The 20,460-nt window shown below is 37.0% G+C and overlaps 1 protein-coding gene and 1 long non-coding RNA gene across 6 annotated transcripts in view; one reads left to right on the plus strand and one right to left on the minus strand.

The window, feature by feature from the left end:
• The window catches only part of OTUD4 (OTU deubiquitinase 4), a 37,285-nt gene extending 34,213 nt beyond the window's left edge, over positions 1 to 3,072 (minus strand). For 2 of the 5 annotated variants that reach the window (XM_039338974.1, XM_039338972.1), the window contains exon 1: positions 2,521 to 3,072. In XM_039338974.1, the coding sequence (XP_039194908.1) occupies positions 2,521 to 2,682 (162 nt within the window). In that variant the 5' untranslated portion in view covers positions 2,683 to 3,072. Of the gene's footprint in view, positions 1 to 1,428; positions 1,666 to 2,520 lie in introns of those variants that run through there. The other 3 variants (XM_039338975.1, XM_039338973.1, XM_039338977.1) reach the window with 2 other exon arrangements.
• A 213-nt stretch (positions 3,073 to 3,285) lies between these two features.
• Positions 3,286 to 20,460, plus strand: part of LOC120306208 — a 29,034-nt gene continuing 11,859 nt past the window's right edge. The window contains exon 1 of the long non-coding RNA XR_005556194.1: positions 3,286 to 3,709. This is a non-coding gene — a long non-coding RNA (uncharacterized LOC120306208). The remainder of the gene's footprint in view (positions 3,710 to 20,460) is intronic.

Genomic DNA, 20,460 nt, shown 5'->3' on the forward strand with positions numbered 1-20,460 from the left:
AAATAAAATGACCTCTTATCCTTCAGAACTGAGGCTGTCTATTCATCCACCATATAGGTTAGCAACAGTTGTATATTTCCAGTAAAGCTAAGTAAAAGACCTAATTCAAAGAGACCATGAACCTGTCTCAAATCTGTTATCATTCCATGCAACTAGTCATAAAAATATCTAGACATACAGTATATATTAAATCAATTTTAAGCCCTTTTCAGATAAAGATATGACAGAATTATTAAAACACAAAGCATATAGTAATGCAAAATTTCAAGAAATATTTGAAACTTTAAAGTCTCTAGTTCAAGGATGAAGGCACTTAAAAGCTACTTATTCTTTACAAAATAAAGAGCATGTTGATACATGTTTTGCCTGATTAATAATGAATCTATGAGCCAATATTGAGACAGATTGATATTTAACTGGTATTGTGTGTGTTTTCAAAGCTGCAGGACATTGTTATATGATGCAAATCCCTACAAAAATGGACAGGTTTGTTTACTGTTACTTGTTTTGAATATCCTGTCTGATGAACAGTTTTGAAGATCTCCAATTTAGATACTCTTTAAGATCCTGACCAGAATTTCCACTACTAAGTAAGATTGTTAAGCGAGTGTCAATTTTATGATCTTTTTTTTTGCTACAATAAAGTTAATCACTGCAGCTGTTAAGTAAATCATGCAGTCATTAAGCAAATTGAGTTTCCGCCATGATTTGCTTGTCAGAAGCTGGCTGGGAAGGTCGCAAATGGCAATTACATGACCTAGGGATATTGCAACTTTCGTAAATACATAATGGTTGCCAAGTGCCCAAATGATAATCACATGCTATGGGGACCCATTATAATATTCTTAAGTGCAAAGGACCGGTTGTATGTTAATTTTTCAATGCCACTCTAATTTCAAAAAGTTGCTAAATGAGTGGTTGAGTTGAGGACTACCTATATACAACTGCTGCTCAAATCCCTGACATGCACTATTTTACAGTCATTTGGAATGCAGCTATTTCCAAAGAATTAGCTATATTGGCCTATTATACCAAAATTAAAATCTGTGGCATCAAGGAGCTGGCTGTGTTCACAAAGTCTTCAGCCTGTTAATTGAACCATGGTTTTATTCAATCCAATTTTTCTAGATTCTCAAAATACATTGAACCATAAACTAGTAACACCAGTTAAATTCACACAAAATTTAGTATAATCTGATTGGTTAGATTGTGGTTTACTGTTGGGTTAACCTGGAAACAATGTTTCTCCTTTATAAACATTTCTTTATTGACATTTGAGGAGGAACCAAAACTAGCTGACCAAATTTATTGCAGAGGCAGGCAATATTCTCTTATTTAAGACTACAGCTTCCATAATTTCTGTTCACTGACTGTGTGCTGGGTTTACAGAGTTGGAATTCAAAGCAACTACAGAAAACAGTCGCTTACCTCATAAATTCCAGAAAGGAAATGCAAGTCAAACCAAGGACTTCTTGATGAATATTAACTTTTCTTGGGAACCACCCTAAAGTATCTCAGACCTGATAATTCCTCTGATCAAGTACAGTTTCATATCAAAATCCAATATTATGTGAGTAGAAGTGAAAGTTTATCAATATTATGAAAAACTTTCCACTCCTGCCTTTTTAAAAAGTGCCTAGTCATTAAGGTTACAGGAAGCTAGCCTAAATTAAAGAAGCCCTTGGGGCATCCATTTATTCAATAGGCCAGACATCCTGCATGCTGCATTTAAATGCAGGTTGAGTCACACAAATACTCTGCAAGTTTGCTGAGCCACAAGAAAAACAAAGCTGATCAACTTCGATAAGTTTTGTATTTTAACAGCAAAGATTAAAGGCTTAGGATCCCCCAGCATTTTCTCTTGTTTTGCACTGTGCATATCGTTCACACCATATGTATGCAGAGGGGAATTATTAGACTTAAATGAGGCAGAGTGCAAAATAATCTCTCCCCCCCCCCTTTTTTTTCTGGGTCAACAAAATGAATCACATTTTTTTTTGAAACAGGAAACAAACTCAACGCCAAAATAACTTTCTGAATGCAAAAGCAAAATTTCAGTCTTCCTAGAAACTAGGATGAACGACGATCTGCAGCCACGGCAATAAGGAAGGCCCGGAGAATGAGTTTCCATCCCAAATTTTCTTTCCCAGATTTTTTTTCCCCCATAAAATGACTACACCCTAACTGCTCCCCCTTTCAGCTAGAAGCTAAAAACTTCCGTCTCCAGTGTGGTGGTTGTTGTGGTGATAGCCTACAGCCAGCCCCGCTCAACCAAGACCTCCTCCCCTGCCAACGGGAATTTCGATCTGCTGCGGCCTACGGCGAACCAGGGCTCGCTTCCTTCCCGATTGATTTCCAGCCATTTGTTGGATTTTTCCCACAGCCTCTCGTCTCCCATCGTCCGCGGAGAGTGATGGGAATTGTAGTGTATGAAGTTGGGAGAGGCGCCCAACGAGGCGTTCCCCCCCACCCGGCCCTCTGACCCAGCCGCGGCTGCTGACTGAAATCCGCACTTTTTACCTGCTCCGCCACCGCTCGGAAGAGGCACGACCCGTCCTTCGCCACTCGCTTGCGGTACAATCCCTGAGATCGCAAGTAGCCGTCCATGGCTGCCTCGGCAGGGCTCCCCACTCCGTTGCCCACGCGGCTCTGCTCCTCCTTGCTGCCGGTCACCTCCTCCATGTTTATTTATTGCTTCTCTTAGTTAGCCTCACATGACTGAAAAAGAAACTAGATGGGTATGTAGCACAGGGCGACCGGCATCGAAAGCAACCCGCCGGGAAAAGCTGTCCGAAGGCGAGAGGCGGTTGCCAAGGCGGCAGCGGGAGGCGCTAGGCTCACGTTTGCAGGTCGCATGTGGGACTCTTTGAGAGAAGCGCCACTTGAACTGGAGACCGCGGGTGACTGCTTTTTCCTCGGCCTCCTCCTTTGGACACCCGCGCTGCCTCTAATCTCCACTAAACCCAGCGCGCCCTCCTTCCTCAGACCAGCTCCCGAGGGCAACTTTGGCACGTCACCGAGCTTCCCACTCGGAAACGAAACATGTGGTATGTTTCCACTGGAATGGGCAACCTTAAAGTTTGTTTTCACTTTCAGAGCCAGACCGGCACTCGAAGGGTTTCTGGGAGTTGTAGTTCGACTGCAGCAGGAAGTGGCGCAGCCTGAAGGGAGGGGCGTCGATCCCGCCCATTTCTTCCCGCCTTCTCGGGCGCGCTTCCTACCGAGTGGGAAACGGGCTGGTGGGCGGAGCTGCTTAGTTGTTTGGTGATCTTGGTGCTTGCTGTGATTACGTTAGTCTGGTTGGCCAGAAGACGGATCTAAAAAGGGTTGTTTGCTTGTGTACACACCGCGGAGCCTTACATACCCTGCGGTTGGCTTTCCATAACATGCGCATTCAAGGGTATCTCAACTGTTTAGCTCAAAAACAAACAAACAAAAAAAAACCAAGTCTATTTCAGCTTTTCTTCACCTTTGTTGTTTGAAGATCTATGGATTTCAACTCCACGCATCTTCAAGCGACCAAGGTTGATAGACACCGATCCAGATACACAGGACACATTGAATAAAAAAACAGCTTACAGCTGTCTTCGTATATTTTTTTTCTTCCATTCAATCCTGTCTGATTTACCTGTCTGACTAAATCCCTGCAGTTTTCTTGTCAAGTGTAATTCAACGGTGTCCGATATTTGCTTCTACAACAACTAAAGAGGTTAGTAGTTAAATATTTTAAATTGTAGTTTTCTTAAGGGTAGTTATTTTCTGCTCTTTAAAGCATACATCATAATTCACTTCGGGAAAATAGGAAGTGTTGGTATATTTGCTGCCTTGAGTTATGTATGGAAAAAAATGATAAAAGCCTAATACTAAAAGCCAACATGGGTTTGTCAAAAATAGATCATGCCAGACAAATCTTATTGCATTCTTTGACCAAGTGACAAAATTAGTGGATCAGAGGAATGCTGTGGACATAATTTACTTGGACTTCAGTAAGGCATTTGATAAAGTAGATCACAACCTACTACTTGATAAGATAGAAAAATGTGGGTAGACAGAATCACCACCAGATGGATCCGTAGCTGGCTGACCGGCCGTACTCAGCGAGTGGTCCTCAATGGAACTGCATCGATATGGAGGGAAGTGTGTAATGGGGTGCCCCAGGGCTCTGTTCTGGGCCCAGTACTCTTCAACATCTTCATCAACGATTTGGATGAAGGGATAGATGGGGAACTCATCACATTTGCAGATGACACCAAGCTGGCAGGAATAGCCAACACTCCAGAAGACAGGCTTCAGATACAGAAGGATCTGGACAGACTTGAACACTGGGCACTAACTAACAAAATGAAATTCAATGGTGAAAAAAGCAAGGTTCTACATTAGGCAAGAAAAACCAAATGCACAAGTACAGCATAGGTGGCACCATGCTCAATAGAAGTAACTGTGAGAGGGACCTCGGAGTCCTAGTAGACAATCACTTAAATATGAGCCAGCAGTGTGCTGCAGCTGCCAAAAAGGCCAACACAGTGCTAGGCTGCATTAACAGAGGGATAGAATCAAGATCACGTGAAGTATTAAGACCACTCTTCAATGCCTTGGTAAGGCCACACTTGGAATACTGCATCCAGTTTTGGTCACCACGATGTAAAAAAGATGTTGAGACTCTAGAACAGTGGTTCTCAACCTGTGGGTCGGGACCCCATTTGGGGTCGAACGACCATTTCATGGGGGTCGCCAAACCACGCTGTCCACCATTTTTTCCCCTTTTCCCTAGCTGCCCTACTCCCTCTTATTGGTGGCCACACCCACTTGGGGGTCACCACAACATGGGGAACTGTATTATGGGGTCACGGCATTAGAAAGGTTGAGAACTACTGCTCTAGAAAGAGCACAGAGAAGAGCAACAAAGATGATTAGGGGACTGGAGGCTAAAACATATAAGGAACGGTTGCGAGAATTGGGTATGTCTAGTTTAACGAAGAGAAGGACAAGGGGGGACATGATAGCAGTATTCCAATATCTCAGGAGCTGCCATAAAGAAGAGGGAATTAAGCTATTTTCCAAAGCACCTGAAGGCAGGACAAGAAGCAACGGGTGGAAACTAATCAAGGAGAGAAGCAACCTAGAACTAAGGAGAAACTTCCTGACAGTGAGAACAATTAATCAGTGGAACAGCCTGCTCCAGAAGCAGTAAATGCTCCAACACTGGAAGTTTTTAAGAAGAGACTGGACAGCCATTTGTCCAAAATGGTGTAGGGTTTCCTGCCTGAACAGGGGGTTGGACTACATGACCTCCAAGGTCCCTTCCAACTTTATTACTATTACTAAAATACACTGTATAATGCTGTATAATGGTCGTGGTTATGTAATTTATAGGCAACCTTGGCTCTTTTATGACTCGTGGATTTCAACTCCCAGAATTCCTGAGCCAGCATGGCTTGCTCTGAATTTTGGGAGTTGAAGTCCACAAGTCATAAAAGAGTCAAGGTTGCCTACCCCTGGCCTAGGCCATGTACTTATTCTCTTGCTGATTTAAAGTGTGCCCAAGTATGTGCTTTCTTCAAAATACTTCCTATATAGAATAATACTGAAGCAAGTAGGACCAAACTGATGGGGTTTCCAATTAAGTTTGTGTGGAGTTGCTGTCTTTGGGATAGATCTAGTTTCAGAATGTGCATATTGGGGAAGTGTGCCAAAGTCTTGTTGCAAGCGGTATCTAGGAATAGGACAAGTGGGACTCTGAACAGATATATCCCAAAGAAACTGCACATTATTCTCAATTATGCTGCCTCAATGAGTTTATCTTGGGAAAATGTAAAGTGGACAGTGGACCAAACTTTGCTAACACTTTTGCAGTCCTGCCATAGTAAGGAATGGATGAGATACCTTAATGCTAAACAGACCCAACATTTATTGAGTGTTGTGTAGCTGTGATGACCAGACAAAAATGATAATAAATAGCATAAATAAAATGTTAAGTGCTATAATAAAAATATTTATTCTAAAACCTCCAAGAGCCTTCCTTTTAGAACAATAACTTTTTACATCATTAAGTCAAAGTCAGAGAAACCACATTAAGACATGTAATATGTACCTAATATCTACTGTACAAGTTGAAATGTCATGCAGCATCACTGTCTATCAACTGGTAGAATCTACAGTACTTAGTGTATACATATTTATTCAGGGAGTGAGTTCCTGAGATATAATAACTTATTCTTATGTAAAGATTAAAGAATGGATCCTTAGTATTGGCTCCTTGGATCTGTGACCCAACTAGTATATGTATATGCCCATGTGTATATCATTTTATTTAAACTTTTAAACAAGATAAAAATACAAACTAATATAAAATAAGGAAGAAAAAAAGAAAGAAATCAAATAAAAAGAAAAAGATGTAAGAAAAGAAGTTAAAGATAAGAAAAAAGATAATAAATTTCCAATATTCTTCACAGGAGTTGTAAGTATAAATATCTTTGACCTTTCTTTGTAAAGTTACATCATACTACTACTCTTTCTATAATATATCCCAACTTGTCATCAAAGCCGTAAGTCACAAGTTCACTTTTTTCATTTTTATTCAGAAAGCCCATAACCAATAAATGTAGATAATGTTTTTTTCTCTAATCAAGAAGTCAGTTTATCCATTTCAGCAAAACCTGTCAACTTTATCAACCATTCCTTTATTGTGGAGAATGTCAGATCTTTTCATCTCTGTGCATATAATAATCTTGCTGCAATAATCATACATTGAAATATGTTCCATGGCTTTTTTTCTGTTTATTCATTAGTCTTGAAAGGGAATCTCCAGTTTCAATTGAATACTGAACTTTAAAATCTTCTGTATCACATTATGTATTTAAATTCAATTTTTTAGCTTTTTTACATGTCCATCAAGCATGATAAAATGTCCCGTAATGTCTCAGATTTCCAATATTCATTTGAAGCATTTTCTAGATAATTTTTCTGGCATTGTGTACCAACAATATGTCATTTGATTAAAAAATATTTTGGATGACATAACACAATGTAAAATTCAATCCTTTTAATCATATATTTTCCCATTTATCCTTCTACAATATATATATTACAATCAGTGATCTGTAAAACAGTTTTAAGTATTTTCTTTCATTGTTTTCTTCCTCACAAAAAATTGTGGGAAACAAAAATCAGAAAGAGTCTGATATCCTAGAAACAAATTTTATTAAAAGACATAAACTTTTGTGAAGTGCAGTTTCAGTATATCAGATGCACAATACAGCTCATGAACACTTATGCCTTTTAATATCATATGTTGGAAAAGGTGCCATTAGATATCTTCTAATTTTTGATTAGCATAGACATTCTATGTCTATTGGACCTTCCCTTCCTGCATTCATGGAAGCCTCAAAATTATTTCATATTAATGGGCCTTTGAAATGTTTCTGAGGCACATACACTCTTAATGTTGTGATTGTCTTTCTTTATAATTATACATAGCATAGGTCATTTTAATATAGGGTGATATTCACCCTATATTAAATATAGGGTGATGACATTCATCTGTCATCATTCAGATTGGGTCCGTCTAACTGTCCAGCCTTTCCAATGGCTTTTCTTTCCTTTCCTTCTTTGTTTCCTGTCAACACCAATAATTATGTTTCAGTGCTATAAATCCTTGCTTAGCACTTAAATCAAACATTTACTATAATATAAAAATAAATGAAGGGCTGATAAATCAAGGCCAAATCATTTAATTATTTCAATATCATTCAATGACCTGAATATCTCTATTTAACAGTTAGGGCAGACCTGGGCATTTTACAGCCTCCAACCCACATGCCATATCTGGCCCTTTGGCTGTCCCTGTTTGCCTGTCTGAGATCAATTGGAAGTTAGAAAATAAAATTTAAATAGGCACGCAGCAGGGGTCAGGACAAGAAGCCAAATGTGCTCCTTTAGTTGACTGGCAAGAGAAAGCGACTTTCTGCACCTGCAGAAAAGCTGCGGCAGACTGAGGTGGAGTGAAGGGAGGCTCCACGTTCCCTCTTCCTTCAACACATGGGTGACAGCAGCAGAATTAAGTTTAGCCTATTGGTTTGGCTCTTCATCACAGTCCCAGTTTCTCAGAAGACTCCTTGGGAAAATTAATTGTTCACCCCTGAGTTAGAGGATGACACCTGAGTACAATGATATTTCCATTTTTCTTCTCTTCATGTCTCCACTTAACAGTGGATCCTCCATCTACATCTAACTATATTGATATATGTCATCTTAATGCAGATAAACCAGTCTTTTGCCATCATAGCCACAGTAAAGCCTAATTAGGGAAACTCTGTAAGAATTTCAAACTAAAATTCCAGTACTGGAATTGTATTCTGTGGGAGTACAATACTTCATCTTCTTAATAAACCAGTGATGGCGAACCTTTTAGAGACTGAGTGCCCAAACTGCAACCCAAAACCCTCTTATGATCGTCGGGGGGCTGGGTGGGTGTGGCCCATTGGGTGGGCATGGCCTATTGGGTGGGCATGGCTGAAGTGGTAACAGCAGACCAGGTGGGACTAAAAAGTTCAATCAATTCCAACTTTGCAAGATTTTTTTTTCTCGCGAGAAGTTGAAATTGACTGATTGATTGAACCTTTTTTTTTTTTTTTTTTGCACACAGTGGCAGAGGCCTAAAGGGAAAAGGTTTTATAAAACCCAGCTGAAGGCCGAGGACTGGGGCAACGGTGCGCATGCCCACAGAGAAGGCTCTGAGTGCCGCCTCTTGCACCCATGCCATAGGTTCGCCACCACTGTGATAAACTATTCAATTTGCTTCTGTTTGATTTTTTGAAATGAACACAATCTAAAACTCTGTGTTGGTTTCCACCAAGAAATCAGTGTAAGTTTCACTTCAATATTTATTTCAGTAACACTTGGTGATCAGTACTGAGTGTTCTTGATTCTAGAAGCCTCTTAGACAACTCTAAGTACTCAATGGGACCATCACTCAGCACAGTTTAATTCAAATGTCTGTAAGCTATTTTTTTAACTTCTTTATGCATTGACTTCAGTACAGAAACCTTAATTTTAATATTGTTCCTTTTTTCTTGTGATTGATTTGTTCACCATCTGGCTTGATAAAACCTTTTGAAGAGTTGTAAATCTATCTTAGGGTATTTCCAATGGCCTACCTCTCAAAGTTTTTCATAAGGCTAACACAACTGTTTTTTTTTTTTTTCCTTTTCATACTGTACCATAGTTTCTATAATACTTTATACACTCTAGATGGCACCAAAGTCCTACAGAGTAGAGCAAAAGAAAAGACATATAGTTTAAACTCTTTAAATTTAAGAGTTCTTTAAGACAAATAATACTATGTTTTGGTTCTGTTATTTAATAAAACCTCAAATATATCCATAGTTATACAATTAACACGAGAGACATTTATTTTGATTGCTGTTTACTTTTTATATGTACATATTTTAAAATGCTCAAACCAGAATAAAACATGCTATCATTTCATAAATGTAGACAGTATCAAAAGAGAATAACTGGTAATCATACATAAATTTTGTATGTCATCAATTTCTCAACATAGGCAACTTTAAGGTATGTGGCTGGGAATTCCAGGAGTTGAAATTCACACATGTTAAAGTTCCAAGGTTGAGAAATACTTATATAGAGCAATAAAGCAAGCAATCTTGGGTCTGTGCTTCAGGATAGGTTTCTTTTTGCTTTTTTTTTTTTTTTTTTCTTTTAAGAAAATTTGTCTGTAAGGTGTTTATGTCAAAACAATCTTCAGTTTTTGTTTTCACAACTTAAAAATCACTTGTTTTGATGTCCAGTTTGATGGTTCCATCTGGTGAGTACAAAACTAAATTGCCTTGAGGACAGGACTTTTAATTCTAGAGCCTGACTACTTGCATCTATCCCTTTTCTAATATAAAACCAGCTTAGGACTATGCCTACACAATATTTAATTTTACTTTGTATTTGCCTCATATCTTTCTAACGTCTCTGTATTTTATTTTACTTTGCTATGCACTGTGCTATGTTACGATATGCTTTAACAATGTTTTGGCTATATTCTAGTTAAATTATACCAAAGAAGCAAATGAAATGTCCAGTCCAAATAAAGTCAATTAACAATTTGTTGCTAAGCAATCAGCCTTCAGCAAGTATGAAAACAAAGGGGTTAATAGTAAATGGCTATAATTCATTTTTTGTTTTATCATTAGTCTGATGTAATCATAAACTTCTTCCTTGTAACCTTGGTATCAAGTCACTTGAAATTTCAAGATTATACAAATTATAACACTGCTTTTTAGATAATAAAACTGGCTATTTAATAATTGTTATAATTTCCAGAAAAGAGTTTTGTGAAAAATAATATCAAACTATAAAACTATAAGGCTCAGGACTTATAAATTGTTGACATTGTTAGTCTTTTTGGCTAAAATCATAAACACTCAGTCATTTATTAACCAGAAAAGATAGTCACACAAGCAAATACTGATCAAATCATTGAAATAACATAATATTGTGATCATCTGCCCTATATGATAAGAAGGAAAATTGTTTAGGGTTTTAATTGGCATTTTGTTTCCAATTTCAGAATGAACTACTGTATTAATGGCAATTGTGATTTGTTTAACCATGTGGATCTTTTCTTTTTCCATGTGTATCATTTTAAATAATAGCTTTAATTTTTTTCACAAAACAATGTAGTTTTCTAAAGCTACTTCACAGACTATTGTTAAACATAGTTTGCATGCAAAAATCAAATATGCACAAATGTGAAGACAGCTCCAATGCTATTAACAAGAAATATGGCATGAAGTAATGAACTAAACAGTTTTCATAGGCCTTTTTCTACAGAAGAAATTAAAGTCAAGCCACAGGCTAGCTTCAGTAATTCATTCAACTGCATTTTGTCATATTGGTAGTCCTCAACAACTACAGCATTCACTAACAACCACAGTGTTTGCTCAATAAGTGCAGTGTTCACTTTACAACCATCCCAAAAAATGTTTGTAAACTTGGGCATGGTTATGTGGTGATCTGCTTAATGACCATTACAACTTATGACCACAATTGTCATAAGGCATGCTGGCTGAGGAATTCTGGGAGTTGAAGTCCACAAGTCATAAAAGGGCCAAGTTTGAAGACCCCTGCTTTAAAGGATCTTCAAGCTACTAATTTCCAAAACTGGAAGATAGATCAAATCATATTTTTAAGAGCAATTGTCATTTATAGCCCAACACCATAGAGAAGACAGTAGAAGCCGTGGCTTGAAATATTACTATATTATATACTATACTGTAATATATTATTATATTATAGTAATCCCTGATTATGCTAGCCACAGCTGGTAAAATTAGAATCCAGCAATGTCAGAAGACTATATGGTTATAAACTAAAAAAGTGATTTAAAACCCTGGAGAGAAAAATAATTCATAGTATGATGCTATTTAATATTTATCGTCAGTCTTCCAAGTGTATCAGACAGAAAACACAATAAGATGGACTAATTTTACTTTATTATAAGGCAATATGTGACATTAATACATTAAAAATATCTTGCAAGTCAAGTAAGCAATACTCCAATCAAGAAACTGCCAAGGAGCTATTAGTAAACAACCCAGCCAAAGAATCCCTAAGACCACTCTCAGCCACCCAGACAGGCAAGACACCAGAATATAAACTGACAGCAAACCGCAGTCCTTACTAGCACTGATGATATTACCTAGTTAGGGTAATGAAACGTCTGCAAGAAAACAAGCAAGCTCAGAGAGCACTAAGGACTGCTCAGAAAAGAATTTCTCAGTTCTTTTCAAAAACCAGTTATTCTCAGTATAAAAGATTTAACACAATAGGATCTTAGTGGAGCAGGTCAGAAAAAGTATGCAGAGTACATCAATGCTTAATAAGGGACAAATACTTTCTGTGTTCATACTGGCATGAATTCCAAAGTCACAAAAACTGTAAGCTTTCAAGATCTCCAAATTTCTTAATCACATAAAATGTTATATTGGGGGGGGGAGCAGAGCATAAAGAAAAAAATAAAAAAGAGTTGCATCAGAACACTACAATATATGGCAAGATAAGAATCCAATGTAGTATCCAGCAAGCAAAACAGCTAGAGAGCAAGTACCTACATGAACAATTCAGGAAGAATGTATATCCACAAGTGTTTATTACAAGTTGCCTGCACAATATGAGGGGAGAGAAAAGAAGACCAACTATGTGGCATATCCTGCCATATATCAAAAACATTTTGGAAGCAGTGAATACAACTTTTTTTTTAACAAAATTTTATTAAATTTATATAAGTGAGGAAAAATAGGAACAATACAGGTATGGTAAAGGGAGGGGTAAAAGGAAAGGGGGAGGGGGAGGAAATAGGGAATTAGGGTAAAATAAGGATAGGTACAATCACATATTTCAACAAACAAGCGACCGTCTAGATCATAATAATAAGTAAATATCATATTCAACCATTTTTAACAAAGCTTAAACTGTAACATATTAAAAACAATTAGTAAACAAATACGTTGATCTATTAAGTAAACACTACTAATAAAATCTCAAAAAAATGAATCCTAACAATCAAAAGTAACAAATGAAAATCAGTAAATCAGGAAAAGTAATCGTATCATCAAAATGTTACTTAGAACTCGATTAAAAATCAGTCAACTATTCTAAAATATTGAATCCTTCAAATTCTAATGTGTCTCTAACCATTGATAAAAATGTTCCCAAGTTCTAAAATAAATTGAGTCATCTTTTTCTTTCATTTCTAATGTTAGTCTATCCATTTCTGCACACTCTAAAATTTTGGTAATAATAATCTGGTCAGATGGTAGATTCTTTTTTTTCCAAAATTGGACAAATACTATCCTTGCAGCAGTTAAAACATGCAATATCAAGTAGTCATTCTCTTTGCCATAATTAGGTCTTAATACTCCTAACAAAAACAATTCTGGTTTAAATTCTATTTGTAGTTTCATCATCTTTTCCAACCATCTATGGATCTTAGACCAATATTTCTTAGCGATAGGGCATGTCCACCAGGCATGGTAATAAGTGCCTGGCTGTTGTTTACATTTCCAGCAAATATCCAAAACATTTTTAAACATTTTCGCTAAGCGAACTGGTGTCATATGCCATCTATAAAACATCTTATATAAGTTTTCTTTATATGCTATCGCTTTTGTAAGCTTAATATTTTTATCCCAAAGTTTTTGCCAGTCTTTCAAATCTATAGAATATCGAAAGTTCTTTGCCCATACTATCATTGTTTCTTTCACTTGTTCTTCTTCCATCTTCCAGTTTAAAAGAAATTTATAGAGTTTTCTAATCAAATTCTCATCTGTTTTTAACAAAATTTTATCCAATGGGGTCTGTTCTTTGTAGAAACCTGTCAATTTTATATCTTTTTCATATCTTGTTTGAATTTGCAAGTAGGACCACCATGTCAAGTCAATACCTTGTAGTTGTAAAGTTTGTCTGTCCTTAAGTTTTCCCTTTTTGTCTAAAATATCTTTATAACTAACCAGTTTGTCGTAATTAATCAGATTTGGATAAGCAAATGCTTCCATTGTTGAAAGCCACTCAGGTATTTTCATGTATATTTTATGTTTAATTTTCTCCCATTCTGAAAGTAGTATGTTTCTTATCGCATGATTTTGAAAGTACTTATGTGCTTTAGATTTCTCGTACCATATAAAAGCATGCCAACCTAGCTGAAGGTCATGTCCCTCTAAATAAAGCAATCTTTTATTTCTCAATACAATCCATTCTTTAAGCCAAAGCAAAATAGCCGCTTGATAGTAAAGTCTCCAATCTGGAAGTCCAAAGCCCCCTCTATCTTTAGATTCTTGTAACAATTTACATTTGATTCTTGCTTTCTTTTTTTTGCCATATAAATCTTAGAATCATTGCATTTAAATCATCAAAAAAATTCTTAGTAAGTTTAATAGGCACTGTTTGAAATAAGAAAATTAGCTTTGGTAAAATGTTCATCTTAACCATCGTTATTCTTCCTAAAAGTGATATTTGAAGATTTTTCCATCTTTCCAAGTCTATTTTTATTTGTTTCATTAATCTCTCATAATTATCTTCTTTTAGTGTAGTATATTTTGCCGTTAAATAAATACCCAAATATTTAACTTTTTTAACTATTTGAAGATTTGTCATGTTAGTGAGTTGGGTTTTCTTTTAATCTGTTAAGTTTTTTGCTATTACTTTAGTTTTTTCCCTGTTTATTTTCAGACCAGCCATTTCTCCAAATTTCTCAATTTTCTGCAGGAGTTTATCAGCTGTTTGCAATGGCTCCTCTAGAATGAAGATCAAGTCATCCGCAAAGGCATGTAGTTTATATTTCTGGTCTTTAATCTCCAGACCTTTAATTTCTGTATCTTGTCTAATATTTCTTGCCAGAACCTCTAATGTAAGAGTAAACAACAGAGGTGACAGTGGGCATCCCTGTCTAGTGCCTTTTTTAATCTCAAATTCATCTGCGTAATCTTCATTTAAAAGAATTCTTGCTGTTTGTTTCTTATAAATTGCTTGAATTGCTTTGTTAAAATTTTCACCAAAGTCCATTTCTTGCAGTTGTTGAAACATAAATTGCCAATTTAGGTTGTCAAAGGCTTTTTGTGCATCAAGGAATATTAAGTGCCATCTGGTTCCCTGGATGAATTTCATAGTACTCCAAAACATTTAAAATAATCCTCAGATTGTTCTTTATCTGTCTTTTTGGTAGGAAACCATTTTGGTCTGGGTATATAAATTCATTCAAAAAAAAATTCATTCTTTCTGCCATTATTGCAGCAAAGATTTTGTAATCCACATTTAGTAGCGATATTGGTCTGTAATTTTTAATTAGTGTATGATCAGTATCTTCTTTAGGTATCAAAGTAATGTTAGCTTCAATCCATGAATCTGGTATTTTTGTCTGTGTAAAAACTTCATTACATAAGTCTTTCAAGGTTAGAGTTATAGTATCTTATAACACTACATAAAATTCAGCAGGAAGACCATCAGGTCCTGGTGTTTTATCTTTCTTTTGCTTTTTTATTGCCTCTGTAATCTCCATCATTGAAACATTCTCGTTTAATCTCTGGCATATATTCTCAGGAACCTTTGGGAGATTTGCTTCTTTTAAATAAGCCTGAATTACATCCTTAGAAACCATCTCCGCCTTATACAGTGTCTCATAATACTCCTTCGTAATTTTTTTCATTAAGTCTTTGTGACATTGTAGGTCACGTCCGTATCCCGTAGCTTAGCTGAATACAACTTCTGATCTGCAGTTGGGCATCACCCACCATCCAGAGGTTACCATAGGAGGACAAATCATGCATTACAAAGATTGCTTGAAGGTGGGAGAAACTTCTAATGTAATTTACCAGATTCCCTGCATGGATTGTCCCTGTGACAATGTAAGACAGACAGGGAAGAAGCTCACCACCAGAACAAGAGTGAGCAGTTATATTATAAAAGTGATTTCAAAGTACCATTATGGGCTATACCTTGGCATGCAATAGAAGGAATAAAAAGAGGGGTTAAAATGGATATGGTGTCTTATAGACAGTTACTTAAATGGGATGGACAAAACTGGCAGTTAAAATTACGGGAAGAGTTAGCACAAGAAAATAATATTTATTCTTGGTTCCAATATAGGCAATTATCAGATAGATGGAAGATGGACTGTAAGGTGGGTTTTCTCAGAGAAGATGAAAATCTTATTAAGCAAGTGAAGGATCAAAGACAAACCCACATTAAGAGAATGTATGGGGTTTTAGTTGAATTGGATTCAGAAACGGAACTAATTAAAGATTGTATGATTAGATGGGCGCAGAATTTTGGCGAGCCAGTTCCATTGGACACCTGGGAAACCATTTGGGTGAGAAATGTCAAATTTACACAAGCACAGAACTTAAGGGAGAATTTTTATAAAATGTTTTATAGATGGCACCTTGATCCACAAAAAATGTCTTTTATGTACCCTGACTTACAACCTAAATGTTGGAGATGTGGTTGTATGGACGCTACTTATTATCATATTTGGTGGTCGTGCAGAGAGATAAAAGCATTCTGGATTAAGATATGGTGGAATATCCAGAGAATTTTTAAAAGGAGGGTAAAATTTACTCCACAATTATTTTTGTTAGGTATAGTTATTGATTGTGATACAAAGGAGGTTATATTGATGTTAAATTTGATTACAGCTGCGAGGCTGTTAGTAGGACAATATTGGAAGAAGGAATCTTTGCCTACATTGCAGGAATGGTTTCTTAAAGTGTCTCATTTGGCGGAAATGGCAAAGATTTCGGCTTTCTTAAAGGGACAAACGCAAGAGAAATTTCTTGCTGTTTGGGATAAATGGATAAAATTCATACAATTTAAATTTGATATAAAAAAATACTATATAGTTTTTTCATAATTTTTAACTATATATATATTTTCTATTTTATATTCTCTTTTTTATAAATATAAATTTTTTAAACTTTTTTTAATTAAGCCTATATTCTGCTCTGGGAGGCCCTGGGGGGGAAGGGGGGGTTTGGGTAGGGGTGGAGGAAGGGGGGTTTTGTTGGGTAATGTTTGTTTTTTATTTGTATATGTTGTTTTTTGTTTTTGTATTGTCTTTTATTTTCTGTAAAATTTATAAAACTTTTTAATAAAAAAAAAAAAAAGAGTGAGCAGTTAGACAAGGAGACCTGAACTCACAGGTAGCCTAACATTGCAATGAACAAGGACATACATTTAGTTTCGCAGCTATGGTAGTAAGATTGTTGGCCAAGCAGGTACAAAAATAGCCAGGGAAGTGATTGAAGCCTGGAAAAACAGGCTCCTTGTCAGTCAACAGGAGTGCTGATTTACCCCCAGCTTATCAGAGATTTAGGGCACAGGAGTGCAAGGAAACAACAACCAACAACTTAATAGCCAGCCATCAACACCCTAATTAAAAGCCACACACAACCAGGCACCCCATAAATACTGTACATGGAACCAGTGCTTTTTTTTTTCTAAAAAAAAAAAAGGTGCCAGAACTCACACACATCATACAACCCGCCTTGCCTACCCTACAAGGTTCCATCCAAAGGTGCCGGAACTCTGTTCTGGACGTTCTATGAGAAAAAAAGCCCTGCATGGAACAGCCCAGTGCATGCATTCTGGAGAGTAAGAAATTCCCTGAGGATGAGCTCAAGAATGAGTCCGAAAGCTTGGAAGACTAAAACTTTGGTTCCAGTAACCGACTCAGATTGGATTCTGCAACTTTATCCTGGGACACATGTATTTGCCTTCATTTGATAAAAGAGAACATTTGAATTCATGCTGAAGTAGGTATCAAGAACTTTTCCCAAACTATGCGTTCCAGATATGTTTGGACTACAATTCCATAATTGGAATTGTAAGCTAACTTTACTTCCCTTGCTTTTAATGAATGTTTTCGGTAGAGGTGTTATTTAAATAAAAGAACAATTGGTTAAGGTTAGAGTTCATCTTTTTTGTTTTGTTTTGTTTTGTTACTTTCCCTAAACAAGCAGAGAAAGGCTTAGGATTAGCTCTTTCTTGTGCCTCCTCTTTCTTTAGCCAGCACTGCTGTACCTGTACTCTACACCACAGACTACCTCTGCATCTCTAGATGGGCTGCCTCAGCCCATTCTAATAACTTTGTCCAGCTTGGATGGTCTAGTCCATTGTATTTTCATTGTGGACCTTGAACTGGAGGGTGGGGTTAAATGTGTAATCAGTTTGGTGCCCTCTGCACTACCAGAAGAGACCCAAGATCAACCCCCTCCCCATAAATTTTGTTGACCCCTTTCTAGCACGAATTTAGCTTGGACCATTAGTTGTTCAGATTCATATGTATAGGTGGCAAGCATAAATTCTTAGTGCTTTGAACTCAACTCCAGTTCCTGGTTATTTGCCTCTGACATTAATCTGAGCAACTCTCTAAAATTTTCATAGACTACTACAAAAACTTCAGACCCACAGACTGGAGCAGCAGCAGACAATTAAGAGATGGACACTCTTGACAAGAGCCAAGATGGTTTGGAAACCGACATGCATAATATAGCTGCTAATATGCACCAATTGGTCCAGCAGATGCAAAATTAGGTGCAGCAGTTTCCTCTTCCATCTCCTCCACTATGGGCAGTTACATCTTTCGTTCCACTGCCAGCAGCCAGTGCTCTTCTGCAGAGAACCCCTGGCTGTTTCCTTGAGAGGTTTGCAGGAGACTCAGGCAAAATGAGAACTTTTGTTGCCCAATGCGATTTGTTCATTGGCATCAGATAAGTGGAGTTTCCAACAGACAGATCACAAGTATCATTTCTTCTCAGTCTCCTCAAAGCTTCAGCTCCCAGATGGGCACTTCCCATGATGGAGCAGAATAGCAATAGCACTTAGACTTATATACCACTTCATAGTGCTTTACAGCCCTCTCTAAGTGGTTTACGGAGTCAGCATATTGTCTCCAACAATCTGGGTCCTCATTTTACTGATTTCAGAAGGATGGAAGGTTGAGTCAACATTGAGCCAGTGGGGATTGAACCCCTGGCAATCAGCAGAATTAGCCTGCAATACTGCATTCTAACCACTGTACCACCACAGCTCCAATGATCCAATCACATATAACTATCAAAACGTCTTAGTAAACTTCAGAAAACTTACTTTGAAGAGCCTATGCAAGACACCGCCACATGCAAAATTCAGGAGCATCAACAGGGCAGCCAGAGAGTAAAACTATATATTGAAGAATTCAAGTTGGTTGCAGCAGATGACACAATTGAAATGTAGTCTCAATGATAGGATTGCTAATGAATTTATGAGGCAGGGAGTTCCATAGACCCTGAATCAAATTTACAGAACCTGCATTAAAATTGACTCAAATTTAAAAGACACCTAAGCTAACTCCAGGCTGCCAACTTCTCAACTCCCATATCCAAACCTCGACCCCCTTGCACCAACTGAAGAAGATCAGGAGGGAAAGAGCCCATGCAAATAGGCAGCTAGACAAACCCCGGCCACAAAAGAAAGGCAGATGCACAGACATTTGGCACTCTGTTTCTACTGTGGAGAATCTGGGCATATGGTCAAGATTTGCCCTTCTAAAGCAGCCAGGAGAGGAGAAAGACATCCCACTCACACTTCCAGTGAAAGCTGTCCTGAAAAGAGGCTGCAAAATCAGGGAAACGACACCAGTCCCTCCGATCCTTGTGTACAGGTGACAAGAATAAACTCTTAGTGCTTTAAACTCAACTCCTGTTCCTGGTTATTTGTGCCTGACCCCTTGCCTAGCAGAGAATGTAATGGTGTGAGAATGACACAGGAGAAATAGTCAGATAAGAGAAGGCATAGGTGATGGTGGGAGATTCGTAGTTTCAGACTTGCAAATTCTGTTGATGGAGTCTTACAATCAAGTAGAATTAGCTCATCTGGTCATGTTTCCTGCCTGGTCTACCTAGGGAAGCTTCTCAAAGAATGAGTCTAGTTCTGTCTGTGAACTATGGCAGCATGCATACCAATTGGACCATGGTTGTAGAGGAGGCAATTATTAAGGAAGCAGACAATAAGAATATGAGGACGAGCAGATCTTTTTTCTACTCTTTATTCATGTATTGAATTTATATATGACTGAATCTGCCAAGGAGTTCCAGTACTTAACATTTAATGATTAAAATTGTATAGAAATCAAAATATCTACAATAAGTAAGAACACGAGTTGCATTTAAACATAATTCAGCAAGAGTTGAAGCTCTGTATAAAAAGGCAACTAGTATATTTCTCTTACCTATAACTATTTAAGAAAGTGAAAGAATTTCTATTTTTAAATACTTTCACAAAATTATTGAGAATAAAAGATGCATGCAGCCTAGTTATTTTCATCATTGCATTGACTAGACTCCTTGGATTTACAAATATCATGCCAAACCAATCAGGGTTTTGCCTATTTGTTTATTTAGCATAATACAAAATAACTTGTTGTTTTTTTTAACAAAACTGAACTGGAAATGCAACAAAGCAGAGTTGGATGGCTCTCCGTAGAAATGATTGAATCTGCAAAAGATTTCCAATAACTGTGACCTAAGCCTCATTTTACTCTGAGAAGTCTTGGCTACCATTTCTAAAGAATTCCAAAAATTGTTACAAAATTGAAATGTATTATTTGACCAAAGGAAATCCTATTCGATACATGATTGGATACCGCTAATAGCAACAAAATTTATTAATAATAATACCAAAAACAGTTTTCTGTTAAGTCTCAATTCAATACATTCTGGCCCTCAGACAAAAAAAAGTTTATGCAACCCTAACTTACTGATTACAGCTATGCTTTAGCATGATCCATACACAAATATTGTTTGTGGTTTCTTGATTTATTCCTGATCTGTTTCTGTGTCCTGTCGAAATTTGTAAGATGTTCAAGGCTAGAGAAGCTAAAAAAAAAAAAGAAACAAATGCAAGAATTACTCATACTAG

This window comes from Crotalus tigris, unplaced genomic scaffold (genome assembly GCF_016545835.1).
Source record: "Crotalus tigris isolate CLP2741 ecotype Arizona unplaced genomic scaffold, ASM1654583v1 scf7180000017725.2566008, whole genome shotgun sequence".
Lineage (NCBI taxonomy): Eukaryota > Metazoa > Chordata > Lepidosauria > Squamata > Viperidae > Crotalus > Crotalus tigris.